At 32.3% G+C, this 25267-nt stretch overlaps 1 protein-coding gene across 10 annotated transcripts in view; it reads left to right on the top strand.

The window, feature by feature from the left end:
* Positions 1–25267, top strand: part of LOC118194465 (uncharacterized) — a 95614-nt gene that overhangs the window by 44835 nt on the left and 25512 nt on the right. For all 10 annotated transcript variants that reach the window (XR_015041739.1, XR_015041738.1, XR_015041740.1 and 7 more), the window contains 2 exons: positions 14279–14350; positions 23699–25206. Coding sequence is in view for 6 of the 10 variants with exons in the window: in XM_085819052.1 (XP_085675178.1) it covers positions 14279–14350; positions 23699–25206 (1580 nt within the window). In the remaining 4 variants the exon portion in view is untranslated. The remainder of the gene's footprint in view (positions 1–14278; positions 14351–23698; positions 25207–25267) is intronic.

Here is a 25267-nt window from a genome sequence, read left to right as displayed (position 1 = left end):
ATTTAAATGCTTTCATAGTAACGTCTAGTGAAAAAAATGATTCTAATTCTGCAAGTGAACAAGTGCCACAAAAAAAGACAAAATATTCGATGTCGTTTCAAGACAAGTGGTTAACTTAATTTGATTGGCTTATGAAGAGAGACAACTTTAACGGAGAATGTAAATTATATCAGAAAACGGTTAATATTAAGTACGAGGGTGTCAGAGTTATAACTGTACATTACTAAAGCAAGAAACACCAATCGTTAATATTGAATGAGGATTCTTCGCAATCGGTTTCGAACTTTTTCGTAAAGAAATCTTCAAAAGAAAAGGACAATATATCAGAAGTTGAAATTACTTCAGTGTATCATAGGATTAAGCACAATCATAGTTATAGAGGATTAAGCACCACCATAAGCAGGATCGCACAAACAAATTGTATAGCACTCTATTTCTAGATTCTTCTTTGGCAAAATGATTGCTTGTGGTAGAACAAAATATACAAGTATTTGCGAGAGTGTGCTTACTCCTGCAGCTCAAGAAATACTTTGAAATGAGATTCAGAAGGCCGATTTTTCTTCAGTTGCGACTGCCAAAGAAACATTTTTTTCTTTTCCCGGAAACTTTTTTCCTCTCTCAGATTTTGACAGTCAAGAGGTGGCAGCGCTAGTTACAACCCTTGGAACTTTACATGAAGCTAAGACACTAACTGCATCAGACAGAGCCCAACTAGCTTTCAAAACTTGCCAACCATGATCACATCAGGCCTTTCAGTTTTATTCTGATCATCAGGTCTCTCTCTCTAGGCAAGGAGCAGCAGCGACAATAGCCATTCTTTTGTTATAAATCATTTCTGATTATGATTTTACTTCTCATTTTAACCTATGCCACTTGACATAAAATCTACCTGCTATTTACTAAACCTCTAGATTGAGCAAGTATATGACAAAATAATACGTAAAAAAATCAGCATGAAACTAACTATTAGTAAAACGTAAATAAAATGTCACTTATCTTCTTTCAAATATGCCGAACTATTATAAGTGTATAATATTTAATGCTATTTGATAAATTGCATAAAATATATTTTATTCTCAAACTTATTAATAATTATGTTAACTGAGTGATATTTAATAATAATGCATCCTAATTACGGATCTATTTTATTTTTTTGGATGGTATTACAAAAGTGAAGTTCAGGCAGAGATAATACTTTTAATTGAATTTATTAATTTGCTGTTTCCTCATAGGTCCTTAATTTTTTCATTAATGGTCCTTAAACATCCTTAAAAGTATTTAATTTTCATGTGCAGAAATGTGTACGAACTCTGTTGTAACAGCACGAAGAAACATCGGTACTGATAATTATATTATTCTTCTCTAAAATGATTTCAAGTGCTATATAGATTAAGAAACATGTCTGTAATAACCCCTTTTGGTAGAAAAGAGCTTTCTATGCATATTTAAAAAAGTGTAATATTTCTCAGCAATGATTATATATTTTAGGTCAGAATTCGCTAACTCTATGCCTCATGCATCTTTGTACCCACCAACAGTTTTATGTATGCCCGCTGCTTTACCACCACGATAAAAAAATTAAAATTCAGTAATAAGTTTCCAATAAAATGTTATGTAAAATTTTTTGCAATAAGTGATTAATTAGAAAATTATACGTTAATAATTTAAAATTAGCTAAGATGGCTGGCTTGGGATTATCCCATTTCGAAGGTAGTCCCGGTTAATTTGTCATTTTGACCTTGTTATTCATGAAAAATTTTAAAGTGTCAAATATTGTTGCATACATGTGGGTTCATAATAGATTAAATGCACACAGAACTGATAATAACTTGATGAAATTTATTTTACCAAAAGAAGCACTTCATAGTTCTGGAACTTTCCACAAAAATAGTCACAAATTTCCACTAAAAATTGACAGCTCTTCATATTATCACAGAGTAGAATCAGTAATTACACTTCAAACTACTAACAACATTAAACACAATCAATGCAAAGTGCATATAAAAGCAAAGCTGTCATGAGTGTCTCAGTACTCCAAATTCAGCTGTCAGTTAACAACTATTGAAATGAGATGCTCTCTCTCTGGTCTTGTATTATTTTCACATGGCCAAGAAATTTATAGTAAATTCTATTTCTCAAAATTACTGAAAGGCATGTATCGTTAAAGTTACATCTAAGAGCCGGATACGGTTACAGTTGCATATATAGATTAATTACAGTTATTCAATTATAATACCCATTGCAATTATACAGGGACCGGACCAAAATAGCATCAAGTTTGGCAACCTTTGGCGAGAAACATTAACCGGCAAACCATTGCAAACTCAGCGATTTCTCAGCAATTTTTAACCGGCAAACCATTGCAAACTCAGCGATTTCTCAGCAATTTAGCGAGATAGCCATTTACTCAATGTTAAATAGACTTGCCCCTGTATTTTTACTTTTCCTGCAAGGCATTGCCTCTCTAGATTTTTGTATTACATTATACATAAAAATAATACAATTTCACATATAATTTCATAAAAATTATTTACCTATATGTATGAAATTCGTAACATTGTAACCTTCCCAAGGACTGCACGCCTCTGGCAGTACAATCACTGTAAATGAAGCCATAATTTACTTCCCTGTATAGGAAGCCATATAGCTCTTACTTAAGAAAAATCAGTACAGTACTAAAACAGTATTTTCAATAAATAACAAATCAAACACTAAGTCAATAAATAAATGCGTCAATTTACAAATTCAAATACAAATAGGATCATGGTCTTAGTACACTATTTACATTATACAGTACAAAGTCCATAATCCGGACTCGTTGGGACTTTGGTGATTCCGGATTAGGGGTTTTTCCAGATTATAGATCATCAGTTTAAATCTAGTGAGATGGCATGCAGAAATTATACAATTAAAAATATGAAACCGTAATTTATGAAATAAAGAGCAATTATGATCTAAAGGGTATCAAAATTTACAAAAAAAAAAAGCTTAATATTTATTTGTTTACTTTATTAAACATTTCTTTCAACACACGCATGCATAAAGCATACATTACGCATAGTGAAAATTAGAAAATTGCAACCAGGAAACTATTTGATGTGTATTCGTAATATTTATAATGATGAGGAAATTGATTTAAATCATATTGAAGTACATCGAGATAAAACACTACATTTAGTAAGGAATTATAAGCCGAATAAAATAAAAACTTTTGCCCTGAAGATGAGGATAATGCTGACAGATCAACTTCCAGTTCATCGCGCCTCCCCTTCCCCAGCAGAGCAGCGTGAAATTAATAAACAGATAATTATATTAGATAATAATGATTTCGGAATGGTTAGAGAAATAAATCACCTCCCTGTCACTTTCTTCATGCCTTTATCCTTTTTTTTTTTTTTTTTTTTGCAGCACTTCCACTTTTTGTTTGAAGGACATCGAAACATGTTTTTGCTTTGTAGATCCTTTGGCAGCTCCAGGATCTCGGAAACTCTTTTTGACATAATCGAAAGTTCAAGCTTACTTTTTATAAAATTGCTCTAACAGTCTGCAAAAAATAATAAGCCAGATCCAATTAGAAGATTAAGAAACAATGCAATCTGCAACATTAACTGAAATAGATAATTAGATAATTTTAGCCTAGCTCATACCGTGCATTATACATTAAACGCACATGCGTAAATGTATTATGCGCATGCATAAATGTGCATGCATTAAAGGTATTATGTGCATGCATAAACGCGTTATGCGTTTACATTTAAAGGTATTATGTGCATGCGTAAACGCATTATGCATTTACATTTAAAGGTATTATGTGCATGCGTAAACGCAGTATGCACAAAAAGTTTGTAGCTTTGAGGTCCGGATTCTAGATCATTCCGGATTAAAGACTTTATACTGTAGTCCTAAATCTAATCTCTGGGCTTATGAATATCATCAACAAAATATATTTTTAGCATATGGAAAGAAGTTTTTATTAAAATTTTTCCTCGTCAACATTTTTTAGCGCATTTAACTTAAATCTGTAATCATCGCGAAGCACAATGTCAACATAAAAAGTTACCATACTCTTTTGTATTCAATTACTAACATAAAAAAAAAAAAAATCGCTGCAAACTCAAGATTTCATGTGTTGACAAATGTGCAGTGATGAAAGGAAAGTATAATAAATAATAATGCTTTGCCATGTTGGCGTGAGATCAACGATGTATCTATGTGGCTTGTTTCAGTTTGAGATGTGTACCAAGCAGATGTGCAGCAACGGAGCCAAATTATTGCTTGTACAGATTTATGCTAAAATGATTTTTTCTTCAAAGTATTTTATTTAATGTCGAAGTGAAATTAAGAATCGGGACACTCTGGATGTTTTATTGTATGCGGAGGGGGAATTAAATGCGCATGCGTAAAGCCTAGGAGAAAAACTTTGTAGGTGGCTTTGAGGTCCGAATTTTAGATCATTTCGGATAATGGACGTCTGGATTTCGGACTTTGTACTGTATTATCAACCTGTGTGATATTTAAAGAAATTATATAATGAACAATTTGCATAAATGTATGTATGTTTCTCGTATTGTTCTAAAACAACGGTACCTTGAACCATCAAATTTTGATTGATGTAATCCTGTTCCAAGTATGGGCATCTGGAAGCTCTATTTTGAAATTTGTTTTATTATCGATTTTATATTTTGTTACACTTTAACAAATTTTTTATTAACAAACTGAATGATTTCAAAGAGAGCAATGGCAACTCCATACAAAAAAAAAAAAAAAAAAAAAAAAAAAAAAAAATTGCAGTGTGCGAGACGGTGTATCAGAAATACTAAAGATATGGTCTTTTAAATATTTTGGGATTATTGCTGTTGAAATAAATTTTATGGTTTAAGTGTGAAGAACATGATATTTAATAAATAAAGGTAACACACAAAATGTTAAGAAAATGCACCTTTGGGCATAATATAAAATATGAAGCCTTTCAGCTTTTTTAGCCCAATAGTTTAATTTTAGTTTGGCATTTTTCATTGATTCACTATAAATATCGGTTCACTTTTCAAATTGTTGCCACCAAATATTAAAGCCCTGTATTATATTTAAAGAAATTAAGCAATGAAGAATCTGCATAAATGTATGTTTGTTTCTCTCACTGTGATTAAACAGCAGTTGCTAGAGCCATCAAATTTTGAATAATATACGTTTCCACCTCAATATGGGCATCTGGAAGCCCAAATCTGGAATTTTTAATTTGTTTTACTATCTATTTCGTGTTTTGTAAAACATTAACGAATTTTTGTTTAACAAACTCAATGATTGCAAAGCGAGCAATGGCGACACGGTACTGAAATAAACAACCTTTTTTTTATCTCCAGCACGCAAAACTGTGTATTGGAAATTTTAAAGATACGCTCATTTTAAAATTATTTTGCGATATTTCTGTTGAACTGAATTTTATGGTTTAAGTGCAAAGATGATATTTAATAAATAAAGGTAACACACAATACGATAAAAAACACCCCTTTAGGGTAATGTAAAATCTGAGAGCTTTTATTTATTTATTTTTTTTTTTAATGTTTCTATTCAAAAATTGAAAAATAATCATTGTAAAATGTAGTGGAGGCACTAAAGTTTTTAAATTTTATTTAGATGGTATGTGATAGTCTAAAGGTTGAGACCCGCTGCATTATACCATACTAGAAGTTTCTGTTTTTGGCTATAGATCCAGGAAGCACAAATTCTGTTCTTGCTGGTACTGTGATATCATCTTGAGCTATGGTTTGGCATAATTAACTTCTTCATGATTAACTTAGAATAGGTTTCATGTCCTCAGAGGCAGAATGCAATTCTTTATTCTTAAAGACCAAAGAAAAGTTGTGTTTTCTTAGAAGGTCTAATCTGAGTGTGAAAGGGTCTGTAATATTTGCTACATACGGCATGTGATTGTAGGTGGCACTTACAAACATGACGTGAAAATTTGATTTTCCATTAGAGTCAATTTTATCCGCAGACACAGTCTGGAGGGTAATGCACAGGCTTCGTATGGTCCTTAAGTTTTTTTGAATCGATTTTTGGTCCTTAAAAGTCCTTAATTTCAGCCAAAAAGGGGAGAAGGTCCTTAATTTCAGTCATCTGAAATTTCTCTCTGTTTTTACGACTGTTATTTTGAGTGTGAATTAAGATTTTGGAGGAATATTTTTGGTGATTTGCTGACAAATATGGTTATCTTTTGAATGGGTTCAGGGTTTATTTATTTGTTCCTATTTCTAATATCAATGGTGGGATACTCGAGTTACTGAGCAAGAAGTGAAAGATAAGCATTTCGGAATTATTTCATTTTTTCTAATGAAGAGCTCTTAAACAACTTTTTGCTTTTGGGGATGTGAATTCACTTATTAAACGGTTCTAAATTTGGAGACTTATCAACGTTTTGGCAGTTTTGAGATCAGTTTCTATAGAAAATTTTTAATTCCGAGATCTGGGAATTTTTCAAAAATTTTTTTAAACATTGTAACATTGATAAATTTCATTTAAAGAATGGTAATATTTTGGAATTATATGTAAGAAATAACAGTAAAATAAAATAGAATAATAATTTTATTTTTCGCTGTCATAGTATAAAATTCCAATTTGGCCACTTATTTATTATACAATATTTTGAATGTGGAAAATAAGTAACATATATTGCTATAAAGCACCATTTACGAAACAGTTCTTAGCAAAATCAAAATAGCTATGTAATTAATTAAAAATATATTTTTAATTTTTTCATGGTAAGAGTTTTTGCCATGTAATTATCTCAGAATATGTATCAGTTTCCTCCAGAGCTTGAATTGCGTCCGACCCCGCCGGAGTCCTATTCCAGTACTTAGTTTTGCGGATAAATTATAATTCTACCCAGAGCCCAAAATAAGAAAGCTGTGACACTTCTTTTATATACCCGAGTAAAATTTCAGTAGAAATTTGATCTCAAAAATTTTATTTTTTGTGATAAAATTATATTAAAAATCGCTTATTAAATTTTAATTTATCTCTTCTTATTTTGTTAAATTTTAACTTTAACTATTTAATTATTTTAAGCATTAGTTATTGAATTATTTTAATAATTAATTATTTAATTTTTTTAATTATTAATGATTTTATTAGTCATTTTAATTAATTTATTAATTTTTGTTCTTCTTTCCTGATGGTGTTCCACAGGACTTCGGCTCATCTAATTTTAGAAATTAAGCCCCGGTTTTCTCTATAAAATTAATTTTGCACTCTTTTACTTCAATTTTTTTTTTTTTTTTTTCCAAAATATTTCTGGCTTTATGCTGTTACAAAATTGGTAGGGGTAAGTTTTCTTTAGGATTTTAGACATTGCAGTTTGGAAAGTTTAGAAAGGTATGAAGGCAAGATTTATACACCCATGATTCTAGAAAATTCCAGAAAAATGTAACAAAATGAAAAATGTCACCATGGTACTAACAGGTAATTTCTTACCTTTTGGAGAGCATCTGGAAGAACAATGGAAACATTATAGTTAAATGTTTTACTTCTGATACTAGAATATTTTTCTTAACAGTTTAATCTTCTCCTTATTTTCTCTATGTTCCGTTAGACACAAGCATCGAAAATATCAGAAATGCTTCTAATCTGATTATATGAACAGGCATTATAGAAAGGAATTTTTTATTAATAAAAAAAACTGACAATTTAAAAAATTCATCTAATCTGTGTTAATGCATCATACACAGGGCTGGCACTAGCTATTTTCCCACCTGATGCAGTCTCTGTGGATCTTAAATTCTGTTGCCTGGTGCCTTTCTAAATTCTGCTTCTAATGCCTGCTTTAAATTATAAACGTTTTGCTATTTCTAGATTTTGTTGCTCGATGTGTCACTAAATTCTAAAAATTATGCCACATCAGCTCTATGAACTGACCTTATCGTATATATTTCATATTTCTTCAGAATGTTCATATTACTAAAGAAATAAAATTAGCAGCTTTTTCTGTACATTCTAAATGCATTTAGTTTATTTAGAATAACAGATATCTTTAATTAAATCCAAAAATTATAAAATGAAAAGGAAACATGGAAGAAAGAAACTGAATACATTAAGAGAAAGAAAATTATTCTTCAAAGATATGTACAATTATTATTATGTAAATTACCCAGTTGTTTACAATTTCAGCCTTTACTGTAATTTCCCATTTCTGTTTTCTCACCAGAGTGCAACTCACTTAGACAGTTTTTAAACTGAGGTTTTTGGAGTGTAAGACAAGAGTGTGTTTCTGATCTCCACTTGGTCCCTGTCAGCTCTGATAATTTGTAATTATTTGTCTTTGCGTTATTGCTGCTGACATTTGAGTTTGTTATGACAATAGAGTTACTGTGCCAGCTTAAAATGAAATTAAATTGTATAGTCTTTGATCATTAGTCGATATTTTTTGTTTGAATTTGACTTTTTGTTTAATTACAGCACCACAAGCTGTAATTGATTTTGTTAGCATAAGAACATGCCTTTATGTTCCAAGTTCTTTTAAAATAAGAAACTTATTTAAAACTTTTCTGACTTTGTAGTTACTTTCAGACATAGCGATAATTTGCTTCAGATCCACTGGGGGGTTTGGGACTATTTAACTTTTACCAGATCAAATAAACCCTCAGAGGTACATTGGAGAGAGGTTGACAGGTTAGGAGATAAAAGATGCAGAAACTAGTGAGGACATTCTTTTGCATATTGAGATTTCTAATTGTTAGAAAAGATGCTTAAAGAGAAGGAAATCAATATAAATTAACCAAAATGTCTGGGAAGGCTTCAAATTAAAAGGCGCATAAATATCTTGTTGAGTGTTGTTGCTAGAAAACATAAATGTTTTGTACCTTTTAATGTGTAATTATTCTAATACCGTTTCAGAATCAATGTCATAAATTATATTTATTTTATACTGAGAAATTTATTTAGATTGTGATTTTAATAGGGCTTTTTTAACAAATATTGTTAAAAAAATAAAGAAAATTTTATAGTGGCCATATAGATCCATAATGACTAAGGTTATCTAACACCTAATTTAATTACTTATAACTAACTGTGTACCATTAAAAATTTTCTCTGCATGTTAAAGCGAGTTACTGCCTTTCATTAACCCTTACCATAGTCACAAGATAAAACATAAAAATGTAAAAATTCATATAAAACCTATTCTTCGCATCTAGTGAGACTTAAAATAATGAAAAACAACTTATCACCTCTTGGTGCTTTAGTGGCTTATTAGAACCTTAAAGTATATTAACTGAGTCATAACTCCTGGAACTCTACTCGAAGCTACGACACTAACTGCATCAGACAGAGCCCAGCTAACTTTCAGAACTTGCCAACCTTGCTTACATCAGGCCTTTCAGGTTTTTTCTGATGCTCTCTGTCTAGGCAACAGGGACAACAGCCAGTCTTTTGTTATGAATCATGTTGATTATGATTTTACATTTTAACCTATGACACTTGACATAGAATCTGCTTATTATTTACTAAACCTCTAGAGGGAGCAAGTATGTGACAAAATGAGACACAAAAAAAAAAAGTCAACATTAAGCTAACTGTTAGTAAAATTTCACTTATCTTCTTTCAGATATGTCAATTATAAGTGTAAAATATTTAATGATGCTTATTAAATTTCATAAAGTTTATTTTATTCTGAAACTTATTAATAAGAATGTTAATTAAGTTATGTTTAATAATAATGGATACTTATGGATCTATTTATTTTTAGGATGGTATTACAGAAGTGAAATTCAGGCATAGATAATATTTTTAATTGAATTTATTCAGTTTCCATTTGCTCATAGTGCAGAGACAAGTTATTTTTAAAGCAGGAGTGATAAAAAAATGAGCAACGCTCTCACCAGGAATGAAACTATAAACCTCTAGAATACGCACCCAGCGTGTAGACCACTACACTACGAAGGCATGTTAAGAAGGTGGGAGAAATACCTCATAATAGGTCCTTAATTTTTTCAAAAATGGTCCTTAAAAGTACTTAATTTCTTTGTGCAGAAATGTGTACCAATCCTGATGCAGGGCAGCATCCAGATGAGTTTATCCTCCAATAGTTGAGCAAAACCTTTTCGAATGATGGTCACATTAGCTCCTGTATCGATGGTCATACTGCAAGGAACTCCATTGATATGTCTGATGTTGAAGAGTCTATTGCAGAAATCTGAAACACTTCAAAATAGGGCTTCTCATTATCTGGCAAATTCCACCCCACAAGATGGCCATGAATGAATTTCCCTTCTTTCTTGCTGGGAGCGGTCTTAGCTTCTGTGCCTTGATGTGTTTTGCAGTTCCTTCATACGCAGCCTTCAGCACTGCAGTTCCAGCTCTTAAAGATATGTTTGTTGCCACTTCTGTTCTGCATCATTGACCTTGCTTGATCAAATCATCTGGATGTGCAGTCAGTTGATCCACTTGGTTCTTGGACATAGCAGCTCTTACTGGATGATGGTCTCTTCAAGTTGTTTGCTGCACTGTCTCTGTTTTTGTGGTGTACACTGAAGCAGTCTTTAGATCCTTGACATCTACCTTTCATAGGGCTTTCTGTTTTTCAGGATTCTGGATGCCATCGATAAATTGCTGCAGGACAGGATTACTCTTGTTTCTGATGGCCAGTCCAAAAACGAGATGAGACAGCCTTTCGAGATCTATAGTAAGTTTCTGGAAAGTTTCCATCGGCTTCTGTTGGTGAGATTTCAACTGAAGCTTGCTACCATCTTTTAAACACTTCTCTTCAAATCAAAGCTCCAACGTGCCACATAGAGCTTCGAACTTCAAAGTGTAGCCTCTAGTTCTCTGGCAGAGTTTGAAGGATATCTGCTCCTTTTCCTCTCAGAGAAGTGGTGACATGGCAGACTTCTGCTTTGGAATTCCATCCTTTTGTGTTCGTTGCTGTAGAAAATTTAGTCTTTTATGCTTGCCAGGAGGTCTTACCATCTTATGTAGATAGTTTTAGAGAGGAACAAGAAGGCATGAGGGAGAATTCAAAATCATCAGAATTTCTTCCTGCTGTTGCTATGAATTTCTTTCATAGCAACAGGTGTTCGCTTTCCTTAGCAATAGGAGAAACTCTGTCATCAATTTGTTCTTTGACAGAAGAGACTCTTTTTTCTAGTTTCTCCAGCTTTGTTTTCAGCTGTGTCTGTTCTGCCTTCCATAGCTTCAAATTTGTTTTCTAATATGGCAGTAATTTCTCTTTTCATTTCCTTTTGATCTGCTTCAATTTTTTCTTGAACTAACTTGATGACTCATTCTATCTTTTCTTGATATGCTTTCATCTCTTCTGTAACAGATTCTTTGCTTTCATCTCTTCTTTGAATGCAGCCAAGGCTGCCACCAGCTGTCTTAATTGCTAATCCATTGCTCTTGTCACTGGCATTCAATCCTACATTTGACACCAAAAAGGGTTCCAGTCAAAAGTCGTTAATTCGGACACCCATAATCCGGAATGATCTATAATCCGGACCTTCTGCGCATGTGCCGCACAGGCGTTTTACGCGTGCACGTAAGACCTTGACTACTGCGCATATGCGTGTGCGCAAGTGCAGAATACGTTTTCGCCTGCACGTTTAATGTATAAAGGATGGTGTAAGCTAAAATTATCTAATTATCTATTTCAGTTAATGTTAATGATTGCATTGTTCCTTAATCTTCGAATTGGATCTCGCTTATTATTTTTTGCAGACTGTAAGAGCAATTTTATAAAAGTAAACTTGAACTTTCGATTATGTCAAATAGAATTTCTGATGCTGGAACTTCCAAAGGATCTACAAAACGAAAGTGTGTTTCGATGTCCAACAAACAAAAAGTGGAATTGCTGCAAAAAATGGATAAAGACATGAAGAATGTGACAGAGAGGTTAGTGAAAACGAAAAAATTTCGATCGACAAGTTAATCGGTATTCTCGGCACAGCAATTAACGGGCATTGAACAGCGGAACTTTGTAACTGAACAAGAAATTATGTCTGTTTATAGAATTAAAGAGAAAGTATTATCACATAAAATGAAGCAACTTAAACAACTTACATTGAAAGAAATGTTTAATAAAGTAAACAAATAAATATTAAGCCTTTTTTTTTTTTTTTTTTTTTTGTAAATTTTGATACCCTTTAGATCATAATTGTTCTTTATTTCATAAATTACGGTTTCATATTTTTAATTTTAGAATTTCTGCATGCCATCTTACGAGATTTAAACTGATGATCTATAATCCAGAATCGCCGAAGTCCCGACGAGTCCGGATTAACGACTTTTGACTGTAGATTGAATGCACACAGAACCGATGATAGTTTGAACTTTCCACAAAAGTAGTTGTATAGCGTTTCAGAATGTTACAGAATAATATCTATAGTTACACTTCAAACTGCCATGAACACTAAACACAATGCAATGCAATGTGAATCTGAAAGGTGAAGCTCTCATGGATATCTCAGTGCTCCAAATTCAATTTTGAATTAGCAACTACTTAGAGTAGATGCTCTCTCTGATCTTACACAGTTTTCACCCAACTGCTGAGAAATTTATAGTGAATTCCATTTCTTGGAATTCTATGAAGGCATATACAGTTAAAGTTGCATCTAAGGACTGAATATGGTTACATTTGCATACCGTATTTGACGGCATATAAGACACACCCTTATTTAGACGGCCACACACAAGGAAAAAATGTTTCAATAGAATGGTTTCTTTTAGTTCTCACGTTTCGTAAAAGCCAAATAAACAATTATTGAATGCAATTACCTTCACGTATAAGACTGTGTCCTTCACGTATAAGACGCAGGTAACTTCTTTGAGACCAAATTTAGGAAAAAAAGTGTGTCTTACATGCCGTCAAATACGGTATATAGATTTTTTACAGATATTCAATTTAAGTACCCATTACAGTTATACAGGAATCGGACCAAAGTGTTGCCAAATGGTTGCCAAGTTTGGTGATAAAATTTAGTTGTTAAAACCATTGCCAGCTTGGCAATATCTTGCTAATTTAGCTAGATAGCCATTTGCTCAGTGTTAAAGAGGATTACCGCTGTATTCTTACTTTGCTGGCAAAGCATCGCCTCTTTAGATTTTCATGTTACAATATACAAAAGAATAATATAGTTTCATGTAGAATTTAACTAAAATTATTTACATATGTACAAAATTTGTAACAATATCTTTGTTTTCAACTATGAAAATCACAAAATCAAAGTACAGATCTCAGCTTGCAGATGAACATCTTGATGATTGCTTATGAGGAGGAATATCATCGTACTTTCCTAATTGTGAAGAAATGGCCTATGAAATGCATTGCTAAATATTATATTAACTTGATGAATTACAATTTTATGAAGAATTTTTAAACCAATAAATTGTAAACTAAAGATTTGTAAAATTTTGTACATACTATTTAGTATCTAATTTGTTTGAGAATACAATCAATAAATATTATAGCCTAGAATTATATTTTTGAATAATAATTTTGTATATTATTAACTGTGTCAACCTATAAATTTACTTTGAAAAAAGCAATGGGCTCACCACTCTGTCAATGCTCTAGAACGTACTCTTAGGTACAAAAATGTTTGGGAATCCCTATTCTAGGTTAACATATTATGTTTTAGTATAATTGAGATTTTCATCAGATTTTTGCTCCATTTTCAGTTATTTAATGGTTTCATGTCCATCCTGGTTTCATAAAAAAATTAAAAGAATGAAAGTTGCAAAAGTAAATGAAGATGAACGTTTAAAATTCTTCAAAGTAATTTTCTTAGAGTAGTTATAGTAAAGACCCTTTTCTTTGTTCCCCCCTTCCCAAACCTTTGAATAACTGAAATTGTTTTAAAAATATTTAATGAGTAATAAATGGAGTGAACACCACGGCTCACTTTTGGAAGATTAATGAAAAACAATTTGTAATTTCGTTTTGTATCAGATATTTATTAGGTAATGTATATTGTTTGCAAATTAAAGAGAACATTAAATTATGTTCTAGAAGTAGAATTTTGAGGAGTGTTTTGAAATGCTATATTTTTATTAGAAGTTAAGATCACATACTCAGAAATATATGAAGCTTATTTGAGATTTGTTCAGTAATTCTTTCTGAATAAAAATCACCCTTTAATAAAATAAAGTAAATATTAAATTATATAGGAAAGTCATGTTTAAGTTTAAAATCTTTTATAAAATTGTCGAGTCTTTTAATTATTAATTAATTATGTTTATTGTTGTAATTAAAAGTGAAATATATTTTTATGAATTATATTTTTGTTTTTAGAAAATAAATCCAGATGATATAAGTAAGATGGCTTTGGCAAAGAAAAAAGACTGGCATGGCATACTAAAGCAGGTATGTTATTCAATATTCAAATGTAGAGTCATTTTATTATCTTCGTCTTAAAAAAATATTACAGTAATTTTTAATTCAGTGTCCTTTAGAGAAATCATAAATTATGTCAAAAATTGACTTTCAGTCTGTTAGGAATTGCTTTGGCATATCAGTATTTTTTTAATTTGCGTAATGAGAAATCTAATAAGCTAGTTTCCATTATGAAATTGAACTTGCATTTTAGATCAGATGTTCTAGTGTTCACTAATGTGGTATTTGATGGTGTTCAACCATGTTAGCAGATTAGATGTAGAAAATTATTTTTTAATATTATAGCGGATATGCAAATTGTGTTTAGACTATGCTATTTTAATTACTTATATGAATGTCCATAATATAATTGCATACCTATGGACTAATTTTGTGGATATATTTGAAGCTTTGCTTCAATATATTCAGTGTAAAAAAGTCAAAATATTCATAATTTAATCAAAATATTCATTGAAATCATAAATTTATTATTATCAATCACAGTATTAATGCTCCAGCTGGCAGTGGGTTTTGCTAAGAAACTTGACTTTCCTAAAACACCCATGAGAAAGATATATTTTCATAATTTTAATGTCAATTTTAGTGCCCCTGCTGCTTTATACTTAGATTTACATACGTTTAATATATTGCCTTAATTTCTGGGACATACTTCAAGTTGTATGGATATATACTTTCTTAGTCATTACAAAAAATGGTCTATTCTGTATATTTACACCTTGCTGATCAGAGAGCTAAAAAGCTCAATACAGGAGCAGAAATAAATAAATAAATATTCTAAAAGGATCTGAAATATTGTCAGGTTTTGAAATAATCTTCAGGAATATAACGTCTATTGATGGGAACTTAGCGGTTTGGTTTATTTAATTGTAGAAAAGCACTCGAGCGCTATGTCCCTAAGGGAAGGAATGCCTTCATGGATGATTTTCTAAAGGAAACTGGCTTATATACACATTACACATGGGGAAAACTATTAAAATGCCCAAACAGCCAACCCGTTGGCTGGGATTCAAGTTTTGGTCGAACTGCTAGTGTTTTACAACTTTACCACTCAACAGCTGGAGGCTAGTCATCTAAAAATGTATCAGCAATTATATAAAGTATTAAAATGCATTTTGATTCTAATAAACAACCTAGAACCTCTGCAAGTATTAAATCTATGTGTCTTTGAAGCACTGCATCATACTAACCCTAACATGTGGTATGGTACAACACAAATATTATATAAATTATATTATGATTAGCTCATTTTTGATTGATTAGATTATAGCAGAGTGTACTATAACTATCTGTGTGAGAGAAGGAATGCTTTGCTGGGGGGACTTTCTAAAAGAGACGGTCTCTTTTGGAAAGCCCCCCCAGCCCCTTTTCTTTCTAAAATATACATTACACCTAGGAAAAAACAGCTATGCAGCTAGCCCATTTGCCGGAATTCAAACCCTGGACTGAACTACCAGTGTTCAAGACTTTGCCGCTCGGCTGCTGGTGGGTCACAAACTTAGTGAAACAAGCATATTTCATGGCCTGGATTTGTCTTGGATGTAAACTCATTGATAGAGAATAATTTTGTGTGATGGGTATCCTTGTGCATTCTGTGCAGAAATATAGGCCATAATCTCTGACTGACTAAATTAAGGACCTGCACAAAACAGTATTGAAAAAAATATCAATTTCTCAGGTAATTTGTAAGTGTGAAGTTGTGGAATATTCTTGTATTAGTTATTTTATTCCACATGTTGAGATTGTCAGTGAACAATCGTACCAAAGAATTTCACAAACAAACAGTTCATGCCTTTTGTGTTGCATTTTCATCCTCAGGAAGGTGAGATATAGTAGTGATGAGGAGATGAGAATCTTGAATATATCACTTCTCCATACATTATAGCTGAGCTTCTGCTAGGCATCACCAAAATTTAGCCGAAGCTCTGTATTGGATCCCAGATTTACCTGGTCTTATTGCAATCCAGGACATTAAGATCTAAAAACATAAAATCATCAAAGTAAAAACTTTGTATTTCGATTAGATTTTAGTCAAGACCATTGATTTCCAAGGCAAACAGATACAGGCCCCACTTCATCAGCAGCAACAAAGGGAAAGCCCCATTGTATTTATGACCCAAAAGAAGTAAAGTGAATGAGAAGGTTATAAGGTATTTCTCCTGCCTTCATAGCATGCCTTCTTAGCGTAGTGGTTCTTCACGCACAAAACTTGTGCAGAGACAGAGGTCCGTGGTTCGATTCCAAATAACTGAGTTCATTAGTGAGCAAAAGCTCTGAGGAACAAACACTGAGAGCACAAAATACATAATATTAAAAAGAAGCCATTTTTTTGCTTAGCTGGATGATATGACTTAGCATGGGAAGCAGAATAAACAGAAAAGGTTTTACAGGACCCAATAGTGCTGAAATCATATTCATTACCAATTATAAGAATATTAAGGAAGGGAAGGGTATTGCCAGAATCAATTTCAAAAGTGAACAAATGGCTGGATCCATTGAATTTATAAATATCTGGAATAAATCTTCTTTATTACCATCAAAAAGCATAAAAGTGTCATCTATGTAGCGAATCCAGAGACAAAAAGATAGTTTCTCAAATAATTTAACCTCAAAGCAGTGCATATAAATGTCATCAAATACAGGGCTGACAGATTACCCAAAACTTGTCCTTCAATTTGGTGATGATATTCATTTTGGAAAACAAAGTGGACTTTAGTAAGAGAAATTCCCTGTTCAGTTTCAGCATATGTGAAATGAAATTGCCAAATCCTAGTTTTAAGACAGTGTATTGCTCCTTCTACTGGAACACCAGTAATCAGTGATTTAATATCAAAAGAAACCATATTTGAGCACAGGGAAGAAATATATTTAATTTTATCAATGACTTCAAAAGAATATTTTTAGAAAGTAGAGGAAATACCGTAATTTCCGGAAGAAACGCCGCGGCGTTTCTACCCATGCGGCATTTAGGTGCACTGAAAATAAAATATTTCCTATGATGATCATTGTACATAGTTTGGATGGCCTTTTCATTGTACATAAACTGGTGCTGTTCCCACACAAAAGATCACTCAGTTGCTTTTTGTGAACGTTTATTTTGTTTACATTCTTTCCCTTGAACGGACCTTATTCACCCTAAACGAGATCTCAGAACAATAACATTCTTCCCCCTTTCAAATCAGCATTCTTATCAGTTTGAATAGTCTCTCTCCTCTGCCATTCGATGAATCTTCCAGAACCCATCTTCTCCCCACCCCTGCCTTTTCTGCAATTTTTTTCAAAGGCGGACACGACTCCACCTGCCTTGCAATAACGAACTCTGACGTATTTCCCCTTCAGCATGAATCGATTTTTCTTGGCATTCTGCCAGATACAGATCCTATAAGTTTGAGTACAAGTACTTGTTGGATAGTTTTTAAGTAAGAAGGGAGCGGAGAATTTTTGAAAATGTCACCTAAACGGCACAGAAGCTATACTGCTGGTTTTAAGCTTAATGTAATTTCATGTGCTGAACAAATTGGAAATAAAGCAGTAGCTCGAGAGTTTGAAGTGGATGAGAGATGTATTGGACGTTGGAGAACTTAAAAATATGCCACAACAGAAACGAGCCAAAAGAAGTGGTACTGTAAGGTGGTCAAATCTACCTTGCAAACTAGATAAAGGACGACCTTGCAAACTGGATAAAGGTGTTGGTGTATTTAATTATGGCAAAGCACACTAGGGCTATCTGCCTAAGGGGAGGGATGCCTTGTGGAGGACTTTCTAAGGTAAACTGTTTCGTATACACGTTACACATGGGGAAAACCACGAAAACACCGATGCGGCCAGCCCATTCGCGGGATTCGAAGCTCGGACCGAGCTACCAGTGTTCAGCAACTTTACCGCTCAGCCACTGGTGGGCTGCAAACTGGAAAAAGGAGCAACGAGGAAAGAGAATGGCAATTTCGAGTGTAAAAATTCGTTTACAAGCAAAATTTATAGCAAAATGAATGAACATAAATGATTTCAAAGGAGGGCTTTGCTGATGTAGCAGATTTATGAAAAGAAAAAATATTTCTGTGCGTACTAGAACAACAGTCAGGCAACAATTACCAATGGGCTGGCAGGATAAAAAGACATCTTTTCTAAAATATGTGACAGATATTATTGACAAAAAAAACTTGTTCGGTCACAGATAATAAATATGGATGAAACGCCGTTAGCTTTCGACTCTCCTGCAAACAGAACTGTTGATGAAACTGGTGCAAAAACTGTATCTGTGCTTACAACGGGGCACGAAGGAACGTCATTTACATTAGCTTGTGCCGCAAATGGTGACAAGCTAAAGCCGATGATCATTTTTAAACGAAAGACTATTCCGAAGGGAGATTTTCTTAATGACGTAATTATTTGTGCAAAATTGAATGGCTGGATGTGTGAAACAATCATGCCTGAGTGGCTACAAAAAGTTTGGCCGTGTTGTATGGGATCTTTTTTCCAACCAAAAGGGTTATTGATAATGGATTCCACGCGTGCTCATTTACTTGAGTCAGTGAAAACCAGATGTCATAAATTGTCTACGACTGTAGCAATAATTCCTAGTGGTTTGACAAAAATCTTACAACTGTTAGATTTGTCAGGTAAAAAATCTTTCAAAGCTGAAGTCCGAAAGCGGCGGGAGTGTTGGATGAGTGAAGGATTGCATACATATACCAAAAGGGGTAAAATGCGTAGAGCATCTTATGAACAAGTTGCAAAGCGGGTAGGAAGTGCGTAGAAATCGGTAAAAACATCGTCAGTAATAGCAGGGTTCAAAGAAGCTGAAATTACATCCTTAGATAAAGAGACTGTAAAAACCAAGAGGATGAATGTGATGATCTGGAAGACTTGGACTTAGATCAGGATTTACTAAATCTTTTTAATTCAGATAGTGAAGAATCAGATTTTGATGGCTTCATATGATGTATAGTTTGCTGAAATTCCTTTTTAAATAAAATTTCAAATCTGCTTTTGTTATCCAAATTTAATATTTCGTTGTTGCAACATTTTTTATAATATAGTCTGAGTATTACAAATGTGGACTTCTTCAGTTTGTATATAAGTATATACGTGAAGGTAAATATATTTTCCCGAATTCTTACCTTTAATTTATTTTTGAATTATAGTTTCATTTCATGCATTTTTCTTAACTGGTATGTCATATATCAGGACTTAGGTTGAGATTTTGCATCTATACGGCCCACAACGATGTCACGTGCAATTTAATCTATTGCGGCGTTTACGCTGATGCTGCGTTTCTGTGTAATTTAAATTTTTTTCCCCGCCATTTTTCTCGAGTGCGCCGTTTACGCTGATGCGGCCTTTCTTCCGGAAATTACGGTAATATTGAAACTAAATATTTGGCCAAAGCATATGATGTCATTCCTAAATTAGGAACTGTAGGTCAAGGAATTCCAATTTTTTGGGCTTTGGAGAGAGCATAAAAACATAGTATGGTCAACAATAGGTGGAATGAATCTTCTTTTAAAGGTGTATATGAGAATTAACGTGAGTAAGGTATATATAAAAAGATTTAAAAGCTGTTTTAACTTTTGTGAAGTCAGAAGTTGAAGGATCTTTAGGGATCGAGAAGTATGGCCTTCATTTATTAGTTTTGTGACACCCAGCTTTGGAAATTATAATGTTAGGCTTAGAATGAATTTCAGATCAGGCTTTCCTTTCCTTTTGGTAAAGATTCAAACTAAATTATATGTTAATGAAGTTCATATTTTGAGTAATTAAGTAGTGGCTTGTATCTTTATTTTTTGTCTTCACCATATCAGTGTCATGAATTGAACTTATAAAATGGACATACTTCTTATTTATCCACATTACCATCATTTCGCCTTTTTGGAAATGTAATCAGTTACCCTGTATTTAATTTTTCAGCTTTCAATTCTGTAGGGAGTGCTATTAGTATTTATATCTCCAACAAAATTTGGCTCAGACGAAGTTAAAACTACCTGTGTTACAAACAAATATCCTTTATAAGAAATTTTTGTATCTTTTATGGTGTATATAATCGTTGACAATACACATCCATAATCACAAAACATCTTGATGCCTAATTATGCTCTCTTGAGTGCAAAATACTGTGACCAATTCTTCCTTTATACAATAACAGACCTTCATCGACACAGGTATTTTTATTAAGTATGTAAACTTCCAAAAACCTTTTCCATAGATAATTACAGTCCAAAAAAAAAATTTTTTTTTTAAAGTTAATGATGTGATGAATCAACAGTCGAAGTGAAGGAACTACAGATTCAAAAAGCTTCGAGTACTAAGGCTTGCAAAGCACAGAATTTTGACTATTTTACTTTTGCAACCAATACCATCTTACTCTTGGATTGATAATAATTCTTTGCAGTAAATGCACATAATTCATTTGGAGTTATATTAAACAAATGATGAGTGCATGAGAACTTTTTGCTGAGGAATTTAATATTTAATTGCATTGTTGATGCATAATGATTTAGTTCTAAAACAGTTTGTATAAGTTCACTGCACCCCCTCCTCCCCCCCCCCCCGTAAAAAAAGAAGGAAACTCAAATATTCCAGGGGGTCAGACATATGTTCAACAGTTTCTTTTATTCTAGGCATGCATGTGAAATCAAAATGCAGTAGGCAAACTATTATTAATTGCGCACCACTGTTTACACTTTTGAAATCTTCTTCTACTCTTGAATCCTCTGTCTAACTTTCAAAACAAATATCTATATTCAAGTCCAAATCTTTTCATTATCTGATAAAATATTTTCGTCTTCAGAATTAGATTCCTCGTTCAAAAAAATATGCTTTAGCTTGATCTTTAACCGTATTTCTAGCTATAATATGCATTGAAAATATGACAATACAAATTCCTGAAAAAACACCAAATTCAGCCTCATTTTGCATTAAATTATCTAGTACTCCTACAGCCATCCATACAAAGTAAAATCAAATAATTTATGCGTTCAACTCGTTTTACTCCTACTGCCATCCATGCCAAGTAAAATCAACAAATTTACAAGTTGAACTCCTTTGTAACACTAAAAAAAATTTGATTGTTTTAAAGAGCAAACCTATTTCATCTGCATGTATTGCAGAAAAAATATAATTCGAGAGCAGGGACTTGTTTTTATCATTTAAGCAGAAATTTGTTATGCAAGCTGTGTTTGCATATGCTCGTTGTGGTGCATAACTGGAATGATAGTTATGCTCATTCAAAAGGTGAAGAAGCAACTGAGCTTGAGATATGCATATTTTTATTGCCATTGAGAAGGTGACTTTTTGTGCTCCTTGCTTACAATTTGAAAACTTTCTTCTTTCCTTTCTTGATTAAATTTTATCCTGTCAATTAGAGATTTATTATGTAACATAGATGATATTCATGGTTTAATTTTAAATAGTGATTATCATTTGTTTTATTACTTTATGACCATATTCACCATATGACTATTCTTTAAATTTTGGATACAGAGGCAGTTTTCTACATGTGAAATTTTTAGCTAGAAGCTGTCATAAATACAAATATTGTTAGAAGAAGGAAATTTGTTATATTATTTGACAATCTCCTCAGCATGTTAAAAATGAAGAACATTTACTCAAGCATTAAATCTTAAAACATGTTAAATGAGTAGAGTCCATTCAGTCAATAATTATACCACAAAAAAGTGTAGAAGAATTGCAGAAATGTAAAAATCTTTGATATTATGATTTGAGAACTAGCAATAATGTTATAATCTGATGTACCAAATTTCATTTCTAGTAAAACATTTAGCTTTTTTAGGATGTAAAAAATAGATATGATTAAAATATAATACAGTCAAAAGTCGTTAATCCGGACTCGTCGGGACTTCAGCGATTCCGGATTGTCGATTTTTCCGGATTATAGATCATCAGTTTAAATCTCGTAAGATGCCAGGCAGAAATTCTAAAATTAAAAATATGAAACCGTAATTTATGAAATAAAGAACAATTATGATCTAAAGGGTATCAAAATTTTCAAAAAGAAAAAGCTCAATATTTATTTGTTTACTTTATGTATCATTTCTTTCAATGTAAGTTGTTTAAGTTTTGCTTCGTTTCATGTGATAATACTTTCTCTTTAATTCTATTAAACAGACATAATTTCTTGTTCAGTTACAAAGTTCCGCAGTTCAAGTCCTATAATTGCTGTGTCAAGAACACCGACTAATTTGTCAATCGAAATTTTTTCGTTTTCAATAACCTCTGTTACTTTTCTTCGCTATCAGAAGCGAATTATAATGACGAGGAACTTGTTTTAAATCATATCAAAGACGGAGCATATCGAGATGAAATACTACATTTGGTAAGGAATTACAAGCCAAATAAAATAAAAACATCTGCGCTGAAGATAAGGATAGTGCTGACAGATCAACTTCCAATTCATTACGCGCACGCCACGGCGTTCCCCCCGCCGAGCAGCGTGAAATTGATAAACAGATTTCGGATTTCAAAACATACTTTCACTTTAGATCCTTTACATATTAACAAATATATATCCTAAATTCTATTTGATATAATCGAAAGTTTAAGCTTACTTTTATAAAATTGCTCTTACAGTCTGCAAAAAATAATAAGCGGGATCCAATTCGAAAATTGAGGAACAACGCAATCATCAACATTAACTGAATTAGATAATTTTAGCTTATACGTCCATTATACATAAAACGCGCACGCAAAAACGTATTCTGCAATTGCGCACACTCATATGCGCAGTCGTAAAAGGTCTTACGCGCTCGCGTAAACGCCTATGCGCATGTGTCAACGCGGCGCATGCGCAGAAAGTTTTTAGTTTTGAGGTCCGGATTATAGATCATTCCGAATTATGGGTGTCCGAATTAACGACTTTTGACTGTAGTCTGTTTTATCAGTAGAGTTCCCAAATCCAAACAATATTATAATAACTAATTTTGCAAATAGTGTTGCTAACGAAGATTTAGGAAAAATATTTTCTAATTTTATCAAAAATGGATATTACAACTACAGTTTTTATATTTGACATGAACAGCATTAATAAGAATATTAATTACATAATAGGATATACATTAAGATATTTATCATGAACAGTGCTGTAACAGAACTAAAAATAATGATATGAAGCCATATCCATTATGTTTATTTGTTTGGTTGGAACATAAATAAATTTTGTTCTCGATGTACATTCATTTCAAAAACTTAATAAAATATTTTACTTATAAAATATAATTAATTTGCAATTAAAATAGGTCTTATTTATTTCAAAGTTGAATAAGTTATATTGAAAAAAATGTAATTATAATTTTTCTTTTCTTTCAGAAAACAGCATGCCTAAATGACCGCTGTTTTGCATTATTAGCATCATATAATCCAGTTCAAAGAGAGGTTAAAAATTTTCATGAACATCATTCTGATTTAATTCCTAAGCTTTCTGATCTTCTACAAGAGTGGAAAGAAAAACGTAAGAGACTAAAGGAAAGTAGAAAAGCACCAGATGTTCATAACAGGAAGAATGAAAAAGGAAAAAAGGTCAAGTTCAATTCTCATGATAAATCTTTGCTTCAAATAAATAAAAAAAGTGAAGATGGTCAGTCTTCTGCTTGTAAGCCTATGGAAATTAGATCTGGAGTTTTATCTGTTCAAACATACAGTCTGTCAGTTAAACAAGATTGTAATTTTAATAAAAAAGACAAAGAGGAAGTATCTGATAATAGTGGTGATTCTAATGAAGAAGAAATAAGCACATCTGAAACTAGAACTACAGCTTTGAACACTGCATCTAAATTGGAATCTAAGATTTCATGCTACACTGACAGTGAAAATGATTTTTCTCATAGTGAAATGGTGGACAGTTATATTAAATCTGAGAAAACTGTTAAAAAAACTAATGCAGAAAAATATGATAGTGAAAAAGAAACTGAAAGCCATCTACATAAGAGGAAAATATTGCATCAAAAGTTTAAAATCAAGGAACCTATACAGAAAAATGTTTCAGCAGATTCTGAAAGGGAAGGAAGTGATCAAGAAGAGTGTAATGATGAAAATCATCCATCTGATCTTGAAAGTGAAGCAAGTTTTCAAGAAGAGTGTAATGATGAAAATCCATCATCTGATTCTGGAGGCAAAGCTCATGATCATGTAGAGTGCAATAATGAAATTTCAAAGATTAAATCAAGTAAAGTTTCTAAGAAAGCAAATGAAAGAAATACTGCTGTAAATAAAAATTCTATGAAGGCTGAAGATTCAGAACATGTATTTAAAAAATCAGAAAATATAAAAAGTAGTCTAGCATTACTTAGTCCAGAATTAAATGAAGAAAATACCAAATCAACGAATGCTTTTAAGACTATAACAGTGTTAAATTTAGATGAGCTGCATGGACTTGATGAAATACCAATTATATCTACCTGTGCAGTGGAGGAGAATGTAGTAGAAAATAAACATAGAAATGATCCATTTTTCTTGGGTGGAAGTGAAATGCTTTCTGAAAAAAATGATATAGATTCTTCAATTAAAGAAATGAAATATAAAGATTTCAATAAACAAGAATCAAAACATAAATTTTCAGGAAAGAAAAATTTCTCAGATTCATTTTCACATAGTGTCAGGAAAGGAAAAGATGAGAAAACATTTCATTCATTTGAAAGAAAAAAAGACTTTAAAAACAAAAACTACGATTTTCAAATGAAAAGGGATTACAAAAGACATAAGAATAATAGCTTCCAGTCATATCAAGAAAAAAGCTTAAATCATTCTGGAGCTGCCAAATTTAAAAATCAAAAGAAGGACTTAACTGCAGAAAAAAATAGACCTGGAGTGCCAACTGCGTAAGCATTCATTTTATTTATTTACTTATATGTTATAAAATATGAAAAAAATGAGGATGTA

Source organism: Stegodyphus dumicola, chromosome 6 (genome assembly GCF_044657685.1).
Source record: "Stegodyphus dumicola isolate Sdum_Otavi_A_Nest chromosome 6, ASM4465768v1".
Taxonomy (NCBI): domain Eukaryota; kingdom Metazoa; phylum Arthropoda; class Arachnida; order Araneae; family Eresidae; genus Stegodyphus; species Stegodyphus dumicola.
The sequence above is the reverse complement of the archived record's forward strand: the minus strand, read 5'-3'. Positions and strand labels throughout refer to the sequence as shown.